At 43.4% G+C, this 24256-nt stretch overlaps 1 protein-coding gene across 4 annotated transcripts in view; it reads left to right on the top strand.

Moving 5' to 3' along the window:
- The window catches only part of TANC1 (tetratricopeptide repeat, ankyrin repeat and coiled-coil containing 1), a gene marked incomplete at its 3' end in the record, with an annotated part of 423607 nt that overhangs the window by 294809 nt on the left and 104542 nt on the right, over positions 1-24256 (top strand). For all 4 annotated transcript variants that reach the window (XM_082260319.1, XM_082260320.1, XM_082260321.1 and 1 more), the window contains 3 exons: positions 69-300; positions 3029-3195; positions 9474-10081. In XM_082260319.1, the coding sequence (XP_082116445.1) occupies positions 69-300; positions 3029-3195; positions 9474-10081 (1007 nt within the window). The remainder of the gene's footprint in view (positions 1-68; positions 301-3028; positions 3196-9473; positions 10082-24256) is intronic.

Genomic DNA, 24256 nt, shown 5'->3' with positions numbered 1-24256 from the left:
ATTTTTGAACTCCTGTAATGTATGTGTTGCATCTATAATAAACCCCTTGTTTATTGTTCTGTTTGCAGGTGGTTGCCTATCACTACTGTCAAGCTGATAACACATATACTTGCCTGGTGCCAGAGTTTGTGCACAGCATTGCTGCCTTGCTGTGCCGGTCACATCAGCTGACAGCCTACCGGGACCTTCTCATAAGAGAACCCCATTTACAGAGCATGCTCAGCCTGAGATCCTGCGTTCAGGACCCATTGACTGCCTTTAGAAGAGGAGTTCTGGAACCTCTGACAAACCTGCGTCGAGGTATGCAGGAAAGGAGTGATGGTGGGAGATGTGCTGCAGATTCCTTCTACAAGTCATCAGTGTTATCAAAGTACAATTTACTCCACTACATTAAATTGTTTATGCTATAGAAGTCTAGGCACTGTTGCTTTTAAAAGGGCATAAGTAAACATGAGAGTTGAGAGCAAAGGGGTGACGTCATCAATTTGTTGCTGCTCCCTCAATGTTCTGCATTGGGCTGGAGCAGTTCATGGACCAGATCGAATTGCTTTAGGTCCCCTTTACACATGTGCGGTCCAGTGTGGCACATTAAGGCTCATTAGGGTTGGTTTACTAAAAACTGGAGAGTGCACAATCTGGTAAGCTGTGCGTGGTAGCCACTTAGCCTCTAACTTCAGTTTGTTCAATTAAGCTTCGACAAAAAAACCTGGAAGCTGATTGGTTTCTATGCAGAGCTGTACTAGATTTTGCATGCTCCAGTTTTAGTAAATCAATCCCATTGCGCTAAGGCAGCCCATTTATATGAATGTGCTGCCGATCCACCACAACAGACCTAACATTGAACCTGTACTATTTTTCCCAATTAATTACACTACAATACATTGCATGCTTTGGTGTGCTGCAACGCACTTTAGGTAAGTTAGTTTAGTACTTTGGGGTGTGTTCAAAACTAATAGCATGCAAGGTGGTACATGCGTAACCACAAGGTAATAATGGAGGTGTAAAGCTGGCTTAAATGCAGTTAGTCTTTAGGGAGTTGAAGGCCCAAACTACACTGTCTGTCAGGTGAGTAAATAAGTACACATTTCAAAATATTGCTGCATCTTTTTCCGGAAAGCAAAGTTTTTATGTAGCACAGACCTTTGCTGTTCCTCTTTTGGTGAGAACATCTGTTATTATACAGGATTTATATAGTGCCAACAGTTTGTGCAATGCTTTACAATGTTAAGGCAAACCGTACAGTTATACAACACAATTTTATACAGGAGGAATCAGAATGCCCTGCTCATTAGAGCTTACAATCTGTTACACAAAAATATAGATTTTCTCTTGTTGGTTTTAAAGCCTTAAGTAAATCAACTTAAGGGGGGGGAGCGGGGCCAGTTGCCCTGTCTGTGTCTCTATAGAGGCAGACAGGGCGGCTCAGGATCAAGCCTGCAAAGTGCCCTCATAGAGTGGCTGAAGAGGAGGAGCCAGGAGCGCCAACAGGGGACCCCAGAAGAGGAGGATCAGGCTGCTCTGTACAAAGCCATTGAACAGAGCGGGTAAGTAAAACATGTTTATTATTCCAATTTAAAAAAAAAACTGAAGCTTTAATATCACTTTATCTCCTTCTGTATATCCTCATCTCTCCATTTGCCTGAACTAGGCACATAAAGTCTGTTTTTTGTTAAGGTCTAAATAGTCTGATAAGTATTCATTGCAGCAAGGTACAATCCCTTCAAAGAAAAGGAACTCGCTGCTCAAGGTGGTATAAAAGCCTGATGACACACACCGGTGCACGCCCCGGCTCGCCTCTGTGGATAATCAATGAAGAAAAAGAATTGGCTGCACTCCAGATGAGGTCAAAATCCAGATTTATTGACTGGACATCCCAACGTGACAATAGTGACAAGGCAGACGCGTTTCACACACTACAATGTGTGCTTAATCATTACAAAGGAAAATGGATATAACATCCCAATATATACACACACAAGAATCCAATTATCAATTAACAGCAGGTGATACAAATAAAGAAATCATTTTCCTAATTGCAGGTGATGCTTGTGAACCCATAGGAGCATCTATATAGTGATAATAAAAGTATAATGTGGGTGATAACACAAAGATATTTATAAAGAAAAATATGTATATATGTATATGATTGAATATATCAAAAATATGTGAAAACATTTATAAAATGTGTAAAAAATGTATGTTGGTCTATGTATGTTATACGATCAATTTCTCTTCTACCCATACAACTAATATACACAAACAATTTTACATACCTGACTCTTAAAAATAAACTATTTCACAGTTTTTATATTTATATGAATGGATTGTACAGGCATCAATATATATATTCACTATTTTTATTCATCTTTTATCTTTATTTCATATTTTGGGTTTTTTGATAAACACAATTAAATTAACAAATTACATTTTTTAGACATTTTATATATTTTTTCACATATTTTTGATATATACAATCATATACATATATACAATTTTTTTCTGTATAAATATCTTTGTGTTATCACCCACATTATAGTTTTATTATCACTATATAGATGCTCCTATGGGTTCACATGCATCACCTGCAATTAGGAAAATGATTTATTTCTTTATTTGTATCACCTGCTGTTAATTGATAATTGGATTCTTGTGTGTGTATATATTGGAATGTTATATCCATTTTTCTTTGTTGATTAAGCACACATTGTAGTGTGTGAAACGCGTCTACCTTGTCACTATTGTCACACTGGGATGTCCAGTCAATAAATCTGGATTTTGACCTCATCTGGAGTGCAGCCAATTCTTTTTCTTCAAGGTACAATCCCTGTTCAGATCAAAATGGTTAAAGTTCTGCTTTTAAATTGAAAAACATTTCAATTTAAGTGCCGCAAAATATGAATTCCAAAAGTGTTGCTTGTTTTGAATTTTGTTTTACGAATAAGGATTTAATTTGTCATCAGTCATCTTGAGAGGACGCCTCTTGTGATAATTTGATGTCTGGATTTAATAAAACTCTTTAATTACTCAGAACGGAAGATCGCGGAAGAAGAATTCATCATTTTGGTAGACGGCTTGAACGAAGCGGAATTCCATAAGCCTGACTATGGTGACACCATTGCCACATTTATCAGTAAAATCATTCCCTCATTCCCATTATGGATGAAGCTCATTGTGACAGTGCGGGCTAATTTTCAGGTGAGAGATTCCGCACCTATTGATCATTTTCTTTTACTTTATGATAACTACTCCACCAATAAAACCTGTATTTCCAGTGATTGAGGTCAGAAAGAGGTTATGTATTTTTAGGGCAGTGCCAGTACGCTGCAGCGTGTGTGTGCATGTTGTTGCTGAATTTAATTTTTTAGCCAACTTATTAGAGACACTGAAAAACACCTTTTATAGCATGTCGTTTTTAAGGAACTCTAATAACAGTAATGTTCATCTACAATTGTCATATAAACTAATTTTTCAATACAAAGGAAATCCTTTAATTAAGAATTGCTCCATTCAGAAATGAGAAATTAAACCTTGAGATGCCTACAAAGAACCCAGCTAACCTCCTTAGTCTTTCAGTTTTTCTTCCTCAAAGGAGCAATGCCCAGTGCACTGCATTCCATTTTGTCGGTAATCTGGTGATTCTGAAGCATGTTCCTTACTCCTATTTGTATACAGATAGCATAAAAAGAAAGCCCAGCACTACCTGTACAAGTCTTTACAGCTTCTGCAGCCCAAAAATACCTGTTTCTGCTAGGGGTAAGAGGTTTGTTCTGAGTCGCTGTAGTGCGTATCTGACCTCAAGCTATTCACTGCATAGTAGCAAAGGGAGCTTCAGAAAACGCATTGTATTCTATCTAAAGGCCTGTACTGTACACACTTGACGGAAATCGGACGAAATATCCTCCGATTTTTCTCTCTCATGCTCAGTGTTCATAACTGTTTTTAGTTGACAGTGCATAAATGTTCACGAAATTTCTCGTCTGATTTTTTATTTTTTTTGGGACATTTGTTCCTAGACTTCCGGGTCGTCAGCAACTTCAGATGATGCGCGGTCTTTTGTATCCGATTTTTCACGGACGTACTGCATACACATTAAACGAAAATTGGTCGTCTGGGGACGGATGTTAAAAATGTTGGTGTTTTGTCCCTTGGTTTTTTTTTTTTCGTTGAAAATTTCGGCATCGGCTGCTGAAAGTTGTGTACACACTAGCCGAAAATCGACGATTTTACCTCGGACGGGAATTTTCGGCAGATTTTCTACTAGTGTGTACCCCACTTAACAGTGAAACTGATCAGAGAGCAACATCTTCTATCCCTACTTGGTGTGGCAGTATCTGATTCCTGAAATTTGTGCTGTTGAAATTCTTCTCTCTGTTTATCTCCAATTAGATTTAAACTTCCAAGGCAAGTTAGATTGTGGTTTCTGACTGAAATAAACTCCTTGATTTCAGTTGTTTGTTTTGTCAGTCTTTCTCTAATTGATAGAAGGCAAGGTACAGATAATGCATCTGGGAATATCTCTGTTACAAAATGTGGTTTCCTGAATACTGTGAAAGAGAGTAGGGTGGACTGATGCAATAGAACGTATGCTTGGAAACCGATATTCCCTATTTATAAATTTCTATGCTTAAAATGACACTGAATTTAGGTTTAAAATATATTCTATTAAAAGCCATATTATAGTCTTGGCTTTTTTTTCTTTTTTTTTTTTAATAACAAACATGTTACCGTATATACTCGAGTATAAGCCGAGATTTTCAGCACATTTTTTTGTGCTGAAAACGTCCCCCTCGGCTTATACTCGAGTCAAGGGAAAAAAAGTCCGCTCCGACGGGCTTAAGCTTTAAAAATGGCGCCGTCCGTCGCATACATGTCACCGCGCACGCGCTGCCGCCACTCGGGAGAGGCCGGGAATAGCCGAAATTATACGAGCGGAGGCGGCGCGTGCGCAATGACGTGTCGGCGCCATTTTTAAAATGAAGGTGCCTCTGGAACAGGTAAGTGAAACAGCTTCACTACCTGCCATTATGCAGGGCTGCGGGCACACTACAAGGGATGCAGTGCTGCGGGCATGGTCCACCTGTACCATGCCCACAGCACTGCATCTCCTGTAGTATGCCCACAACCCCGGATCCTCCTGTACCATGCCAGTACCCTGCATTCTCCTGTAGTATGCCCACAACCCCGGATCCTCTTGTACCATGCCAGTACCCTGCATTCTCCTGTACCATGCCAGTACCCTGCATTCTCCTGCACCATGCCAGTACCCTGCATTCTCCTGCACCATGCCAGTACCCTGCATTCTCCTGCACCATGCCAGTACCCTGCATTCTCCTGCACCATGCCAGTACCCTGCATTCTCCTGCACCATGCCAGTCACCCTGCATTCTCCTGTAACATGCCCGCCGCCCTGCATTCTCACCCTAGGCTTATACTCGAGTCAATGATTTTTCCCATCTTTTTGTGGTAAAAGTAGGGGCCTCGGCTTATACTCGGGTCGGCTTATACTCGAGTATATACGGTATATACTTACCTGCTCTGTGTAATAGTTTTGCACAGAGCAGCCCTGATACTCCTCCTCTTCGGTCTCAGGCCAGCGCTCCTGGCTTCTCCCTCCTGCCAGGTGTCCCCACAGCAAGCAGCTTGCTATGGGGGCACCCAAGTAGGCGGCACATTCCCGACCCCTGGCTCTGTGTGTCCATTCATGCACTGAGCTGGGGCTTGCCCCCCCCCCCCCCAAATCTCCTGATTGACTCACTGGCTCTAATTGACAGCAGTGGGAGCCAATGGCTCCGGATGATGCTGAAAATCAATCAGGAGTGCAAGTCCCCAGAGAGGCAAGGCTCTCGTGGACACCGCTGGATTGAGAGGGGGCTCAGGTAAGCATTAGGGGGGCTTGGGGGGGGGGGCTGCTCCACACAGAACATTTTTCACATTCATGCATAGAATTTCACTCCCCCTTTACTATTTTTTTGCTCCCCCGCTTACCCAATGCTAAGCTGGCCACACTTCAGATACTCATCCGCACAGAGGTTCAAGTGTTGTCCTGCTGAGATTCTCGTCTCTGCAACCACCGCCGGGTCCAGTGCCGCCATGTTCACCTGGGGTGTCATCAAGCCTGCGCCGGCTTTTCAGGTTCTGGCACAGCCTACTAATGATGCCCTGCTAGGCCCGCCCTCTTCCTTTATTAGTAAATGGGGTGACATGCGGGGCTCCCAGTGCCTCCTGGGATATGCACGTCCTATATCCTAGGAGGCGCCTGGAGCACTGATTTAAGTTGCCTATGCAAATGGCAGAGAATGGGATGGGGGGGATGGCTGAAACATAATTTAATAAAGAAATCCATAAAACAAAAAAAAGAACCTGATATATTTGCAGTGGGGGGTGGGCAGGATGCAGAGGAGCCAAGTCAATGGAATGGGTGATAATCCACTTTAAGCAGTGGATGCGTATTAATTATTTTTGGAGGAAAAGGATATTATTTGTTGTCACTTTAAATATCCTAAAACCATATCCCACTCCACGTGCAATTCATTGGTAACACAATTCAAAGCAGAGGGAATTTGTAATTTTCCCTTCTTGCTTATTTTCAGAACTGCTGGGCTTCTATCCCCTGAAACTCCCTGAATACTTCCCAAGCGTGCAGACATCACCGCAAGGTATTTCCAGCAAAATAATTACCTTGCCAGAACAATCTCTCTGGTACTTCGGTGTGTCAGTTTTTCTCTCTAAGCCGCCATCATTATGGCCTTGCTGGTAATCCCACTTCACTTGCCAAAATACCTCTTGATCGTTGTTGATCCTGGCGATTACATTACTTACTCGTGTTTGTCTGCCAGGCAATTTACTGAATGCAATTTGAGAGAATGGAAAAGTGTTAGGCGTTCTGGAAAGACAGCAGGCAAAATGATGTGGTTTTGTCACACGCCTGATGTTCAGCAGATTAATTTTTCATGTAAAGAAAGCAGCTTACCATCTGTCGGGCTTGAGAGCCAAAGTTTCATCTACCTGCGGCTCTGCAGCTGCTTAACTGGCGTCTCCTACACACGCTGGGCTCTGCAGTTCCTCTGCAGCTACAAAGCATAAATTGCCTTTAATCATTGTAACCTATTTTTAGGAGCCTGAAACCCTTTGTTTTTTTTAGGGTATTATTTCTAAATAGAAGTATTAAAGTGTTATTAAACCCACATCATTAAAAACTATCAAAAAATGTCTCCACTACAGTTGGGGATTTTGCCCAGCATGTGTGTTGTCAGCTAGTGCACATTCTCAGTTTTCAGTGTATTTTCTATCCTGAACAATTGCTCCATATCACATCTGAGCAGCCCATGTGACTTTAGAGTCACACATGTGGGCGTATACACAGTGATCAATGACAGCCCATTACCTTCCTCCTCCTCAATGCCCACTAACCAGCTAAACACAATGGGGGAGGGATATTACATCTTGATTGATGGAGGCTTCACCTGCCTGTTATTCTAAGACACAGGCTTCAGGGGCGTGACACAGCCTTTGATCCACCCACACTGTTATTGCCAAAATATAATAAAGATTTCATGCAGGACTGTAGAGACAATTTTGATTAGATTTCATTGGATGCTTCCCCAAAGGTAGTTTCAATGCACATGTATCCATGTTGAATCCTTTTAAACACACTACATGTACAGAAAATAACTGTTGCTGTGCCGGAACATAGGATGCTTTTGGCGTGACAGCAGTCCTCCGAACTCCTAAGCACTTGTCAGCTCTTCCTAGCTCATTTCTGATGGATTGCGAAAAACATATCAATAACAAAACAATTTCAATGGTATATTTAGCATACCAGAAGGGAGCAAATAAAAGAAGTTTATTATTGGCGTTTATATACATTTTAATATAGTGTTTCTGCGTTTGGGTAAAAAAGCTTTCAATATCAGCAAATGTGTGGTGACATTTGTCACATTCTATGTTGTAAAATATCTGGTTGATCGTGCCTGTTCCTGTGTCCCCCTTAGTGTGCTGACCATAGTAATCATGACTGCTAATCCATGATACCATGGTCCGTTTACGTGCTTCCATCATCCCGCTGCTCTCCCCCTCGCTCTCCCTCTGTCACATCCTAGTGTGTGAGCTGATAAAAAAAAAAAAACCCGCCCCTCCTGCGGCTTTTTCACGCGGCAGTAAATATAGTGATCTCAATTCCTGACAGCCCCTTTGTAATAGTAAAATATACTATACAGTGTGTGTGGTTTTTGAAAATTCAGCAGCTAAATATCTTTTTTCACATTGCTGATGTGCGGTCACGTGACCACCCAGCTGACGTCAGAGGGAAATCTCAATTCCTGCCACTGTAGGCCTTAGATCGGGGAGGGAGAGCAGAAGGCAGTCCCATGACTGCATATCAGCGATGTGTAATAAGGCGTTTAGCTGCCGAATTTTCAAAAAACACACACACACTGTAGTATATCCTATTATTACAGAGGTGCTGGCAGAAATTGGGATCACTGGCTTCACAACCACTTTAAAGGAGTTGTAAAGTCAGGAAGGTTTATCTTAATGCATTGTATGCATTAAGATAAAAAGCCTTCTGTGTGTAGCAGCCCAGCACCCCTAATACTTACCTGTGCCCCCTCTCTGTCCAGCGATGTTCAGGAGACCCTCGGCTGTCCTGGGACTCTACCTCCCAAATGGCTAAGATACAACCACGACGCCATTGGCTCCCACAGCTGTCAATCAATGTCAGTGCGTCAATCAGGAGAGAGAGGGGACGGGGCCGAAAGGCAGCTTCGTGTCTGAATGGCCACACAGAACTGCAGCTCGGCTCGGGTGCCCCCATAGCAAACTGCTTGCTGTGGGGGCACTCAATAGGAGGGAGGGGCCAGGAGCAGGAACTAGGGACCCAAGAAGAGGAGGATCTGGGCTGCTCTGTGCAAAACCAACTGCACAGAGGAGGAAAGCATAACATGTTTGTTTTTTAAAAAAACAAGACTTTACAATCTTGATCCAGCACTATAGTAGTCTGTTGCAGCTCCTCTCTCCTCTTCCTGGTCTCACTGTAGGTTCTAAGGGCAGTAGGGGCCATAGGCACAATTTTTGCAAATTCTTGGAACTTACAGGTGTAGAATGGGGCCTTAGGTGAGAGGAGTAGTGTGAAGGAGCTGAGTCATCTTTGAGTTTAATATGACATGACGTTCCCAAAAGAGGAGAGGGCTATGTCATTTAGGAAGGAAGGGGGCTGTGCTAATGAATTGGCACTTTCTGGGTGCCCATTCCCTAGCAAGTTCTGAGGCACGTTCTAAGTTCATAAAATATTTATGGTAAGGAAAAATGCTTCATTATCTGTTTTTAAAATACTGGAATGTTCTGTGAATTGTCTTCAGTTTTTTTTTAAGTTGATAAAAGGGTCTCTAAGTGACAACATTTTTTTTTGAGGTCAATAATGCCTTTAACAAATGTATGTTTAACAAATCTCTTTTTTTTTCTCTTTTTAATTCCAGGAAATAACAAGTTCACTGCCCTTATCCAAGATTTCCTTAGATGATTTCCCAGAGAACAAAGAAATTTACAATGACCTGAGCGCTTATATACAATACAGAAACAGCACTAGCCAGGAAATTGCAAACAATATCTCTATAAATGGCAAAACAGATGCCAGCAGCATCGGTAAACTGACGGACCACCTGGTAACACGAAGCCAGGGGTCCTATCTCTACCTGAAGCTCACTCTGGATCTTTTTGAAAAAGGCCACCTAGTTATCAAGAGCTCCAGTTACAAAGTGGTGCCGGTTTCCGTGTCTGAACTGTATTTGCTCCAGTGTAACATGAAATTCATGACTAATTCCGCCTTTGAGAAAGCACTTCCTATTCTGAACTTGGCTCTGGCCTCATTACACCCCATGACAGACGAGCAGATTTTCCAGGCCATCAACGCAGGCTGTGTTTATCCGGAGCAGAACTGGAAAGACTTCCAGCAGCGAATGGAACTTCTCTCATCCTTTTTGATAAAAAGAAGGGATAAGACACGTATGTTCTGCCACCCGTCTTTCAGGGAATGGCTAGTATGGAGAGCCGATGGAGAGAGTACGCAGTTCCTGTGTGAACCGCGGTAAGGAAAAATGGCATGTAACTATTTGTACACCGAAATTTCTTGGTAACTTATTTACATAGGAAACTAAAAATCTTACCTATTATAGGGTGAGCTTTGGTAAACCATGAGAATTCGTATTAAAACAGAACCAATCCCAGTAAGGGGTTCAACAAGATTAGTAGACTTTGGTGATACTACTTTTTTAAAGTAGAACTTAATTCAAAAAGTGAAGATTCGCTATGTTACAGAGATGGCTTTCCCCTTTTTTACCTTATTTTCGATTCCCCCTGTATGTCGAGGAATTTTTTTCAATAGGAACAGCTGCGTTCATTATTGATTCAGTGCAGCCAGTAAATCACTTGTAGAATATTCTAAGGGAAATTCTAAAAACTTGACCTCTGCTGGGGGGTATCCAGCCCTAAACAACAGCTGTTCTTAACAACTAGCAGCAATATTTAGGTACATTTGTATCTTGTTTAACTGCTTGCTGGCCACCCACAGTAATTGTACTGCAGGCAAGGGGCAGCTGCAGGCCGGGCGACATACTGGTACATTGAGGCCTTCTGGGATTGGGGTGTGCGTGCCCACAAATTCTTCCGATCCGTGCTGTGATTGAACACATGAGTTTGGCTGCTGATTTCATCCAATGATTTTGGCTGAAGTCAGTTGATCAGCTGTAATAAACAAGCAAAAAATTGGGGGAGCAAACCCTGAACATGTATATCTAAAGCCGGTGCAGCTATGGACCAAGCGACATGTATATTAAAAAAGAATAGCGCAACCATGCAAAAGAAATGACATGCAGGTGGGCTTGAGCACGATATGGCCATATGGTGGGACTAAATCCCCATTTTTATTTACGGATTGTCTCCATATTTGATAGTCATTTCTTTTGCATGTGTGCGCTATTCTTTTTTAATATAGTTGATCAGCTGTGACCATTTGCACACAATTTACAAAAACACTGAATTCTGTATTCAGGGAGCAGTGATCTGGCGGTTTCTTCAGGGAGAAAAAAACATACAGGTAGCAAAGTAAAAGTAACACATTACACATTGTTAGGCACACGGTTTACCCCTTGATTGCTTCTAGATGTCAACCTCTTCCCCAGCTGGTGTTATTAGTACAGTGCCAGTGTACAGTAGTATCACTAATCACTGTATTAGTGTCACTAGTGATGTCAGTGAGCGACCCTTTCCAGATAGTCTTTTAGCGCCAGATCACAGTCCAACTATAAGGTCATGGCGTCTATAGGTGCTCGAATTCCAGTATATATACCATAGTTTGTAGACACTATAACCTTTGCACAAACCAATTCTTATACAATTATTGGGATTTTTTTAACCAAAAACATAGCAGAAAACATTTTGACCTAAATTTATGAAGAAATTTAGATTTTTTTAATTGGATATGTTTATATCAAAAAGTAGAAATTATCAGGGGGTTTTCAAAATTGTCAGTCTTTTTTCATTTATATTACAAAAAAATGAAAAAACCCAGTGGTGATCAAATACCACCAAAAGAAAGCTCTATTTGTGTGGAAAAAAAAATTGATAAAAAATGTCATTTGCGTACAGTGTTGCATGACGGAGCAATTGCCAGTTAAGGTAGTCAGAGCAGTGCGTAATATCAAAACATTCCCTGGTCATGAATGGGGTAAAACCATCTGGAGATCAAGTGGGCAAAGTACATGTGTCATTAAAGAAACAAGAGGGTCTCCATCCCTGGCCACCATCTAAGAATCTTAGTTATGTAGGAATAAACATAAAAAATGAGTTGCCTGGGTCACTGTGCAGTATGCAGATCAGGAAAGTCATTAAAAAAAAAAAAAAAAAAAAAAAAAATCAGGAACCCTTCTCTCTTCATACTTAGCCCAGATCAGTGACATCGGGCCGTGTCACATTTTTGTGTCATGGTGTGCTGCAGTTACCGCTTAGTAGGGGGTTAGCACATTGCAAGGACATTTATTTTTGACATTGCAGTCCTCTCTGTGACCTGCTTGTGGTTTCATTCTGACCTGCTTGTGACCTCCCCTTTAAGCTGTGTATGAAGCTGCACATGCATCCCTATGGACTAATATGGGGAGAAGAGCCATTCTGATACTAACAAATACCCAAGTACACAATCTCTTACTAGCTTCTGCTCCCTCCAGCCCTTAAGATGTTTCCTAATACAGCTGTTCTGAGCTCATTTAGGAAATCCTTATGAATGAGCCTTCGTGCGGCCTCTGAGGGCCCTTAGGAAGCTTCCGTGTCATCACCCGGCGTGATAATGCCGTTTCCTGTAGGATGGATTTGCTGGTAGCAGGACTAGTCAAGGATATCCAAGAAGGAGAGTCCTGGGAGGTAAAATTTGGCAGCTGATTTTAAAATCCGTAAAGTTAAACTAAATTTCAATTTATAACTGTTTTAATACTCCTAAGGGAAATAAAGGATTTGTGCGGTATATTTTATTAGGGTAAAGTGAATATACGCAAAAAATATTGACATGCAGCATTTTATCGTTCGCTTAAAAAGTAATAGCATGATTAAACATGATGCCTAAAATTATCTACCATTCCTCTACCGTTATTTCACAGTACTTCTAATTTATTGGAGGTTGTAGAGGAATGCACATCTGATTGTGTTCTGTATTGCATTTCACATAGACTATTATATCATAGCACATACAGTATAGCTCATTAGGTCCAGAAACCTAGATCCTGACTGTCTTGCGCCATTGTCCTTTTGGTGCAATACTGCAAAACTCCGTCAAACTAAATATTGATAAACTAATTTTCTAAAATTTTTTATGTGGCACACATCGTGCCACCTTTTTGTTTGTTGCATTTTGGGACTTATTAACATTTGTTGCAATCTGAACATCTTCCCCAGTTGATGACCAATAATGTACTAGTATGTCGCTGGACTTCGGATGGTTATATCTGGATCCCGCTACCGGGTTTTAGAGCAGTACCTACTAGTAAGCCTATTTATAAGGGCCCTTTTGCACTTTTGATGCGTTCCCATTGACTTGCAATGGAAAGTGACTCTTTGGTGCACTTGAAACACTGCACCAAAGATGCAGCAGGCACGCGCACCCACACCCACACGCAGTTTGAACAGTTACATAGATTTTAATGGGGAAAATTTTCCACTCTTTTTTTTTTTTTTTCTTGCCCTGGAAAAGCACAGTAAAAGCCCACTAATGTGAAAGGGGCCTAAGCTTACCTGTAGGTACAAGTGAAAAATAAGACTTTACTACTCCAGTAAAAACACAACATTTCTTAACTGGAGTAAATTGAACCACAGTATGGCAAATCCAGTAATGTTCCAGCCGCCCAATGCTTATATCATGGGGCCAGCTAACTTTTCCACTGGGTTGCTTTTACAAGCAACAAGAGGGGATGTCAACCCAACCCCCCCCATCCGTTTCATCGGGCTGTACCCGATCAACCTTCCGACGCTTCTGTCAGCAGATCATAGGGACGAATAAAGACTGTATCAGATGTGTTCTTCCAGCTTATCAGATCATCTGGTGCAGACCAGTGTTACTCTGGTGGGGTGGTGAGTCTGGGGAAGGGGGGGGTCCCGTCCTCTCTGCGCTGCACGTTGTGATGTGCTCTGCTTACCGGTGACCCGTTGGTGCTACTGGTGCGGTGGAGGTGTCCCGTAGCGGTGCTAGACATTTTTTTTGTGGGGATCCCCCTCTTTACCTATGGAGTCTCAGGAGCACATTTTCCCACCTGACCCCCTCTCAGAGGCTTCAGGTCCCTCGAGGTCCCAGTCCTCCATTGATTCACTGATGGCAGTCCTGGAGTCCTTTATTTCCTGAGTGGAGGTGGCCTTTGGGCGGCGGGCTACCAAAAAGTGTTGCCTGCCCTCCCCTGCCTCATCTGTCTCGTGTGATCCTGAATCTGACTCGGCTGCCACGGACGTGGCCCACCCTGCGGGGTTAGCAGCCACGGTTCCTGATTTATCAGATACTGAGGATGATTCCTCCACACCTGTAGCTGTGCACGAGAAAGCGCTAGTTGACGCACTGATTGCATCTGTGCAGAAAACTTTAAAAAATGCAGGATGAGGCTGTAGCGGAGGTGGCGGTCCCCTTTGGCACCCACAGGCCGCCTCGCATGGCAAAAGTGTTTCCTTATCCCTCCTATTTTGACAAATTTGTTTCTAAAGAGTGGGAGCGTCCAAAATTCCCTTTTGTGATTCCTAAACGCTTTGCGGTACGATACCCCTTTGAGGAGTCTCTCCTCAAGAAGTGGACTGTCCCACCAGTGGTGGACCCCCCTGTCTCCAGGATTAACAAGGCAACCATGATTCCGATAGAGAAATCTCCAGCTTTTAAAGATCTGTTAGCATGCCAGACCAATGAAAAATGGAGAGCTGTGTCTGTCAATGAACTCAGAGAAAAAAACAGTTTGAAACATTTCTGCGCAAATACAGTGTGACAAAAGGTTGCAACGACCGCTATTTTATTCCTTAGGGACTCTGCTACAAAAACATATAATGTTTGGGGTTCTGAGTAATTTTCTAGCAAAAAAATTATGATTTTTTACATGTAGGAGCGAAGTGTAGAACTGGCCCGGTATGAAAGTGGTTAAAAAAAAATGGGATTTTTGACTTACCATAAAATCAATTTTTTTGGGGGAAAAAAAAACAGTTTCATGAATTAAAAAAAAAAAAAAACGCTTGGCCCAATTTTTTTTTTATAATGTGAAAAATGATGTTACACCGATTAAGTAGATACCTACCATGTCATGCTTTAAAATTGCACACACTCGTGGAATGGCGCCAAACTTCGGTACTTAAAAAATCTCCATAGGCAACATTTGAAAAATTTTTACAGGTTACCTGTTTAGAGTTAAAGAGGAGGTCTTGGGCCAGAATTATTCCTCTTGATTTAATGTTCACGGTGATACCTCACATGTGGATTGAACGCTGTTTACATATGTAGGCGTGATGTACGTATGCGTTCACTTCTGTGTGCGGGGACAGCGGCGCTTTACATTTCTTTTTTTTAATTTTGTTTTGCTTTCTTTTTTTTTTTTTCTTTTTTTTTTTACACTTTCACTTTTAATTATTATTTTTGGATCACTTTTATTCCTATTACAAGGTGCAGGCATCATTCAGATATTCCCACTCTAAGCCCTGGATGTCATATGATGTACTGTGGTTTGCACAAGAGCATCCCCCCATGCTCTTGTGCAAAGGTGAACACACACGTCGTTCCCGCATGTGTGCAAACAGTGATAATCCCACATGTGAGGTATCACCACGAATGTCACATCATGGTCAGTAATTCCAGCAGCAGACCTTCTGTGTAAATCTAAAGTGACAAAATCTGTAAAGGCTTTTACAGCATCGCCTATGCATAGTAAAATGTACGTGCACGGGCGTGCACATTTTTAAAGCGTGACATGTTTGGTATGTATTTATTTCACATCACATCATCTTTTATATTTTACCAGAAAATGGAGTTCTGTATCGTGTTTTTTTGCAATAAAATTCAAAAAAGTGTATTCTTTCCAAAATAAATTCTGCTTGAAAAATTGCTGCACAAATACCGTGCGACATAAAAAATTGCAACACCCACCAATTTATTCTCCAGGGCCTCTGCTTTGAAAAAGTATATTATGTTTGGGGGTTCTAAAAAATTTGATAACAAAAACATTCTGATTGTTACACGTAAACAAAAAGTGCCAGAAAAGGTCTGGGAGTAGGTGGTTAAATCTTTCAGTTTGAACTGTTATTTTATTTTGAGCGTTCCATAAACTGGTGTGCCGAGCCCAATATTTTATCTTGTGCTACAGCAGCTCCACCTTACCCCCATATGAAACCTACAGTGGGCCTTGTAAAAAAACTGGAATATGAAACAAGTCACCATTATCTATGGCTTGGATTCCAATTTCTATATTTAGCCCTGCCCCCTCTAGAGGACTACTGAGTATTACACCTTAGGATTCCCCTGGTTTACCCGTAGCAACTGGTTGCAGAAAATTAGTACTTTAAGTTCTTGGCTCAGTCAATGATCAGTCCAGGGGATGTTTTTTAGTTCTATTTATAACTAGGATAGGAGAAGGGATGAGTGGGATACTCCAACTAGTAACTATTCACAGTATTGAGGACATCTGACTTGAGGATGCGGCAAGGCCGCTGCTTAACTCTGCCAATGGAATGAAGGTAGTAGAAGTGTTCCTGCTTGTAATTATCTTCAGGGTTCTAACTTGGCAACCCCTTTCTCCCTCTCTGTGTAGCTGATACCCGTCCACCGACTCTACACTCTGGAGTGGTCCCCTTCCTGGGCAGACCCCGGGCAAGTTTCCCTGTGCTCATGGACACTGTTTTTCCAGAGTCACCGAAACCCCCAACTCCTCTATTCAGCTTCTCCTGGACCTCCGGATTCAGCCACACACTCTGGTTCACCAGGCCGACTGCCTGTGACCACCATCCACTGCTGCAGAAGAGGAGACAGCTGTCACCCTCCTTCTGGGACCTGGCTTCCCGTCCAAAGGCCCCCGGCCTCATGTGCCCCTGGCTTTTATACCTTATCCCATAATGCACCACTCTCTGTGCCAAACCCATGGGATAGTATCAAAGCCTGTGTGTCATTGGCTGGGTTTCCTCCACTTTCCAATGTGCCTCCCCATTGGACACAGTGGGACACTCCCTCAGCCCAGATGAATCACACACTGAGCGCATGGAGCAGGTCTAATTATTATGAATCCTGCTCCCCTGATAGGCAGAGGGCATCTATGTTTTGCCTGCTGCTCTCCTGATAAGCAGGCAGAGCCAAAACGACTCTCCCTACCTAGCACCTATCTAGTAGGGTGCTACATCTAGGTAGAACGGTACATACATATTGATTTGAGAATATTTGTTTTCGGATTATCAGACTAATCATAATTAGGGTTGAGCGAACACCTAGATGTCCGTGTTCGACGGGTTCGGCCGAACTTTAAAAAAAAGTCCGGGTCCGTGTCCCGGACTTTTACCGAACTTTTCCCGGACACCGAACCCCATTGAAGTCAATGGGGACCCGAACTTTAAGGCACTAAAATGGCTCTAAAACACCAAAGGAAAGGGCTAGAGTGCTGCAAATGGCAGCAAAACGTAATTAAGAGCATGGCAAGTGCTCTGCAAACAAATGTGGATAGGGAAATAACTTAAAACAACAAAAAAAAAACAGAAAAATAAAACAATGTTCTTCTTCATCTCTGAAGGACGAGGCCCATATGGAGTAGGAGGGAGGTTGAGGTGGTGGTGGATGTGGCGGTGACATAGGCGTGCGCACAGGGTGTGCTGGGTGTGCCTGGGCACACCCTAATCACCTAGGGCACATAGCATTGCCAGTGAGGAGATGGGAAAGATCTCCCTGGGACCTGCTCTGCTCTATTTCTCCTTGCCTACAGGTACATGGCCCCGATACATTACTCTCCCTGCTGGCAAACACATGCATGTGTATTTCAACTTTGGGGTGCACACCTTAATGCAATAGGCTGCGCACACCTATGGGCGGTGTAGGTGGAAGCGGCGGTGGAGGAGGACCAGGGCCGGATTAACAGCATCATGGGCTTGGTGCTGAGGATTTTGAAGGGCCTTAAGGGCCGTGCCTTGCCATGCACCCAGAGGAGGAAGGGTGCAGCCATGCATGCCTAATTCAACATGGGATGCTGTCTCTGAAGCCCATAAACACATCCATGCATCGCCAACTGTCCCTCCTTGTCCGGCCTTCACGCTGTGTGGGGAGGTTCTGAGGGTGCTGCCTGGGGAAGCGAGCATAGAAGCCAGACTTCTGTGTTTACAAGTGACAGAAGAGCGGTAACAGTGAATATGGCCAACCCGGGGCCTATATAAAAGGTAGGGGCCTGGAGCTGCAGCTCCAATAGCCCCTACATTAATCTGGCCCTGAGGAGGAGGACGAGGTAGCCAACACTGCTTCTTTTCAAAAATTTTAAATGAGGGTACACCCCAAAAGAGTGAGAAAGAGCAAAAATGGAACAATGGGTGGGTAAGGTCGGTATCCATTGCTATTCTGCATAAGGTACGGAAAAGTCCCGTGGGATCCATGCCTGGTTCATTTTAATGAACGTGAGCTTGTCCACATTGTCTCTGGACAGGCGGCTGCGCTTGTCTGTTATAACGCCCCCAGCCGTGCTAAATACCCGTTCAGATAATACACTGGCTGCAGGGCACGCCAGCACCTCCAAGGCGTAAAGGGCAAGCTCAAGCCATGTGCCCAATTTGGAGACCCAGAAGTTGAAGGGGGCAGACCCGTCATTCACTACATGTAGGCGTGTGCACACATACTGCTCCACCATGTTGGTAAAATGCTGCCTCCTGCTAAGACGTTCCATCTGAGCTGCTGGTGCTGCTGTTTGTTGTGGCGTGCTGACAAAGCTTTTCCACATTTCGGCCATGCTAACCCTGCCTTCTGAGGTGCTGGCGGTGCCCTGGTTGCGTTGGCGACCTCCTCCTCCTCCTCCTCTGCCTTGTGCTTCCACTGTGGCCCCGCTGTCAGATGGGAATGCCAGCAGCATGGCGTCTACCAGCGTGCGCTTGTACTCGCGCATCTTGCGATCGCGCTCCAGTGAGTGAATTAAGGACGGTACGTTGTCCTTGTAACGGGGATCCAGCAGCGTGGCCACCCAGTAATCAGCACAAGTTAGAATGTGGGCAACTCGGCGGTCGTTGTGGAGACACTGCAGCATGTAATCGCTCATGTGTGCCAGGCTGCCCAGAGGCAACGAAAGGCTGTCCTCTGTGGGAGGTGTATCGTCCGTGTCCTCTGTATCCCCCCAGCCACGCACCAGTGATGGCCATGAGCTGGCCTGGGTGCCACCCTGCTGTGAACATGGTTCCATCTCCTCCTCCAGCTCCTCCTCCTCCTCATCCTCCTCATCCTCCAGAACTGTGCCCCTGCTGGACAATTGCGTCCCTGGCGTTTGCGTGTGCAGGAACCCACCCTCGGAGCCCCTTGCGAATGACTGCCCTGAAAGCCTTGGAAATGTTACCTCTTCATCCTCCTCCTCCTCCTCATCCTGTGCCACATCCTCTTCCATCATCGCCCGAATTGTTTTTTCAAGGAGGCATAGAAGTGGGATAGTTAAGCTGAGAACGGCGTCATTGCCACTGGCCATGTTGGTGGAGTACTCAAAACAGCGCAACAAGGCACACAGGTCTCGCATGGAGGCCCAGTTAAATTAAATAGCGGAATAGAAAATATGATCCAAAAAAAGTGTATGTATATCACACGTACACAACCACACTGGGCCCCAATTACTATTGTTTGTACCCCTAAAAGGCTAGATGAGGAGTAGGGGGAGTATGGAACAGGCAGCACCCTCAAACCTTCAGAAGTATGAGATGAACCCCAACAACTTGGAAAGGTGGATCTCTCTCACACGTACCAACACAGACTATCCCCCAATTTAACTGATCCCCAAAGGTTTTTGATTAAATAGCGGAATAGAAAATATGATCCAAAAAAAGTGTATGTATATCACACGTACACAACCACACTAGGCCCCAATTACTATTGTTTGTACCCCTAAAAGGCTAGATGAGGAGTAGGGGGAGTATGGAACAGGCAGCACCCTCAAACCTTCAGAAGTATGAGATGAACCCCAACAACTTGGAAAGGTGGATCTCTCTCACACGTACCGACACAGACTATCCCGCAATTCAATTGATCCTCAAAGGTTTTTATTGAATAGCGGAATAGGAAATATGATCAAAAAAAGTGTATGTATCTCGCACGTACACAACCACACTAGGCCCCAATTACTATTGTTTGTACCCCTAAAAGGCTAGATGAGGAGTAGGGGGGGTATGGAACAGGCAGCACCCTCAAACCTTCAGAAGTATGAGATGAACCCCAACAACTTGGAAAGGTGGATCTCTCTCACACGTACCGACACAGACTATCCCCCAATTTAACTGATCCCCAAAGGTTTTTGATTAAATAGCGGAATAGAAAATATGATCCAAAAAAAGTGTATGTATATCACACGTACACAACCACACTGGGCCCCAATTACTATTGTTTGTACCCCTAAAAGGCTAGATGAGGAGTAGGGGGAGTATGGAACAGGCAGCACCCTCAAACCTTCAGAAGTATGAGATGAACCCCAACAACTTGGAAAGGTGGATCTCTCTCACACGTACCGACACAGACTATCCCGCAATTCAATTGATCCTCAAAGGTTTTTATTGAATAGCGGAATAGGAAATATGATCAAAAAAAGTGTATGTATCTCGCACGTACACAACCACACTAGGCCCCAATTACTATTGTTTGTACCCCTAAAAGGCTAGATGAGGAGTAGGGGGGGTATGGAACAGGCAGCACCCTCAAACCTTCAGAAGTATGAGATGAACCCCAACAACTTGGAAAGGTGGATCTCTCTCACACGTACCGACACAGACTATCCCCCAATTTAACTGATCCCCAAAGGTTTTTGATTAAATAGCGGAATAGAAAATATGATCCCAAAAAAGTGTATGTATATCACACGTACACAACCACACTGGGCCCCAATTACTATTGTTTGTACCCCTAAAAGGCTAGATGAGGAGTAGGGGGAGTATGGAACAGGCAGCACCCTCAAACCTTCAGAAGTATGAGATGAACCCCAACAACTTGGAAAGGTGGATCTCTCTCACACGTACCAACACAGACTATCCCCCAATTTAACTGATCCCCAAAGGTTTTTGATTAAATAGCGGAATAGAAAATATGATCCAAAAAAAGTGTATGTATATCACACGTACACAACCACACTAGGCCCCAATTACTATTGTTTGTACCCCTAAAAGGCTAGATGAGGAGTAGGGGGAGTATGGAACAGGCAGCACCCTCAAACCTTCAGAAGTATGAGATGAACCCCAACAACTTGGAAAGGTGGATCTCTCTCACACGTACCGACACAGACTATCCCGCAATTCAATTGATCCTCAAAGGTTTTTATTGAATAGCGGAATAGGAAATATGATCAAAAAAAGTGTATGTATCTCGCACGTACACAACCACACTAGGCCCCAATTACTATTGTTTGTACCCCTAAAAGGCTAGATGAGGAGTAGGGGGGGTATGGAACAGGCAGCACCCTCAAACCTTCAGAAGTATGAGATGAACCCCAACAACTTGGAAAGGTGGATCTCTCTCACACGTACCGACACAGACTATCCCCCAATTTAACTGATCCCCAAAGGTTTTTGATTAAATAGCGGAATAGAAAATATGATCCAAAAAAAGTGTATGTATATCACACGTACACAACCACACTGGGCCCCAATTACTATTGTTTGTACCCCTAAAAGGCTAGGAGTAGGGGGAGTATGGAACAGGCAGCACCCTCAAACCTTCAGAAGTATGAGATGAACCCCAACAACTTGGAAAGGTGGATCTCTCTCACACGTACCAACACAGACTATCCCCCAATTTAACTGATCCCCAAAGGTTTTTGATTAAATAGCGGAATAGAAAATATGATCCCAAAAAAGTGTATGTATATCACACGTACACAACCACACTAGGCCCCAATTACTATTGTTTGTACCCCTAAAAGGCTAGGAGTAGGGGGAGTATGGAACAGGCAGCACCCTCAAACCTTCAGAAGTATGAGATGAACCCCAACAACTTGGAAAGGTGGATCTCTCTCACACGTACCAACACAGACTATCCCCCAATTTAACTGATCCCCAAAGGTTTTTGATTAAATAGCGGAATAGAAAATATGATCCCAAAAAAGTGTATGTATATCACACGTACACAACCACACTAGGCCCCAATTACTATTGTTTGTACCCCTAAAAGGCTAGGAGTAGGGGGAGTATGGAACAGGCAGCACCCTCAAACCTTCAGAAGTATGAGATGAACCCCAACAACTTGGAAAGGTGGATCTCTCTCACACGTACCAACACAGACTATCCCCCAATTTAACTGATCCCCAAAGGTTTTTGATTAAATAGCGGAATAGAAAATATGATCCCAAAAAAGTGTATGTATATCACACGTACACAACCACACTAGGCCCCAATTACTATTGTTTGTACCCCTAAAAGGCTAGGAGTAGGGGGAGTATGGAACAGGCAGCACCCTCAAACCTTCAGAAGTATGAGATGAACCCCAACAACTTGGAAAGGTGGATCTCTCTCACACGTACCAACACAGACTATCCCCCAATTTAACTGATCCCCAAAGGTTTTTGATTAAATAGCGGAATAGAAAATATGATCCCAAAAAAGTGTATGTATATCACACGTACACAACCACACTAGGCCCCAATTACTATTGTTTGTACCCCTAAAAGGCTAGGAGTAGGGGGAGTATGGAACAGGCAGCACCCTCAAACCTTCAGAAGTATGAGATGAACCCCAACAACTTGGAAAGGTGGATCTCTCTCACACGTACCAACACAGACTATCCCCCAATTTAACTGATCCCCAAAGGTTTTTGATTAAATAGCGGAATAGAAAATATGATCCCAAAAAAGTGTATGTATATCACACGTACACAACCACACTAGGCCCCAATTACTATTGTTTGTACCCCTAAAAGGCTAGGAGTAGGGGGAGTATGGAACAGGCAGCACCCTCAAACCTTCAGAAGTATGAGATGAACCCCAACAACTTGGAAAGGTGGATCTCTCTCACACGTACCAACACAGACTATCCCCCAATTTAACTGATCCCCAAAGGTTTTTGATTAAATAGCGGAATAGAAAATATGATCCCAAAAAAGTGTATGTATATCACACGTACACAACCACACTAGGCCCCAATTACTATTGTTTGTACCCCTAAAAGGCTAGGAGTAGGGGGAGTATGGAACAGGCAGCACCCTCAAACCTTCAGAAGTATGAGATGAACCCCAACAACTTGGAAAGGTGGATCTCTCTCACACGTACCAACACAGACTATCCCCCAATTTAACTGATCCCCAAAGGTTTTTGATTAAATAGCGGAATAGAAAATATGATCCCAAAAAAGTGTATGTATATCACACGTACACAACCACACTAGGCCCCAATTACTATTGTTTGTACCCCTAAAAGGCTAGGAGTAGGGGGAGTATGGAACAGGCAGCACCCTCAAACCTTCAGAAGTATGAGATGAACCCCAACAACTTGGAAAGGTGGATCTCTCTCACACGTACCAACACAGACTATCCCCCAATTTAACTGATCCCCAAAGGTTTTTGATTAAATAGCGGAATAGAAAATATGATCCCAAAAAAGTGTATGTATATCACACGTACACAACCACACTAGGCCCCAATTACTATTGTTTGTACCCCTAAAAGGCTAGGAGTAGGGGGGAGTATGGAACAGGCAGCACCCTCAAACCTTCAGAAGTATGAGATGAACCCCAACAACTTGGAAAGGTGGATCTCTCTCACACGTACCAACACAGACTATCCCCCAATTTAACTGATCCCCAAAGGTTTTTGATTAAATAGCGGAATAGAAAATATGATCCCAAAAAAGTGTATGTATATCACACGTACACAACCACACTAGGCCCCAATTACTATTGTTTGTACCCCTAAAAGGCTAGGAGTAGGGGGAGTATGGAACAGGCAGCACCCTCAAACCTTCAGAAGTATGAGATGAACCCCAACAACTTGGAAAGGTGGATCTCTCTCACACGTACCAACACAGACTATCCCCCAATTTAACTGATCCCCAAAGGTTTTTGATTAAATAGCGGAATAGAAAATATGATCCCAAAAAAGTGTATGTATATCACACGTACACAACCACACTAGGCCCCAATTACTATTGTTTGTGCCCCTAAAAGGCTAGGAGTAGGGGGAGTATGGAACAGGCAGCACCCTCAAACCTTCAGAAGTATGAGATGAACCCCAACAACTTGGAAAGGTGGATCTCTCTCACACGTACCAACACAGACTATCCCCCAATTTAACTGATCCCCAAAGGTTTTTGATTAAATAGCGGAATAGAAAATATGATCCCAAAAAAGTGTATGTATATCACACGTACACAACCACACTAGGCCCCAATTACTATTGTTTGTACCCCTAAAAGGCTAGGAGTAGGGGGAGTATGGAACAGGCAGCACCCTCAAACCTTCAGAAGTATGAGATGAACCCCAACAACTTGGAAAGGTGGATCTCTCTCACACGTACCAACACAGACTATCCCCCAATTTAACTGATCCCCAAAGGTTTTTGATTAAATAGCGG

This window comes from Pelophylax lessonae, assembly GCF_965119305.1.
Source record: "Pelophylax lessonae genome assembly, chromosome: 6".
Lineage (NCBI taxonomy): Eukaryota > Metazoa > Chordata > Amphibia > Anura > Ranidae > Pelophylax > Pelophylax lessonae.
Note: the sequence above shows the minus strand (reverse complement) of the source record. Positions and strands in the feature narration are given on the sequence as shown.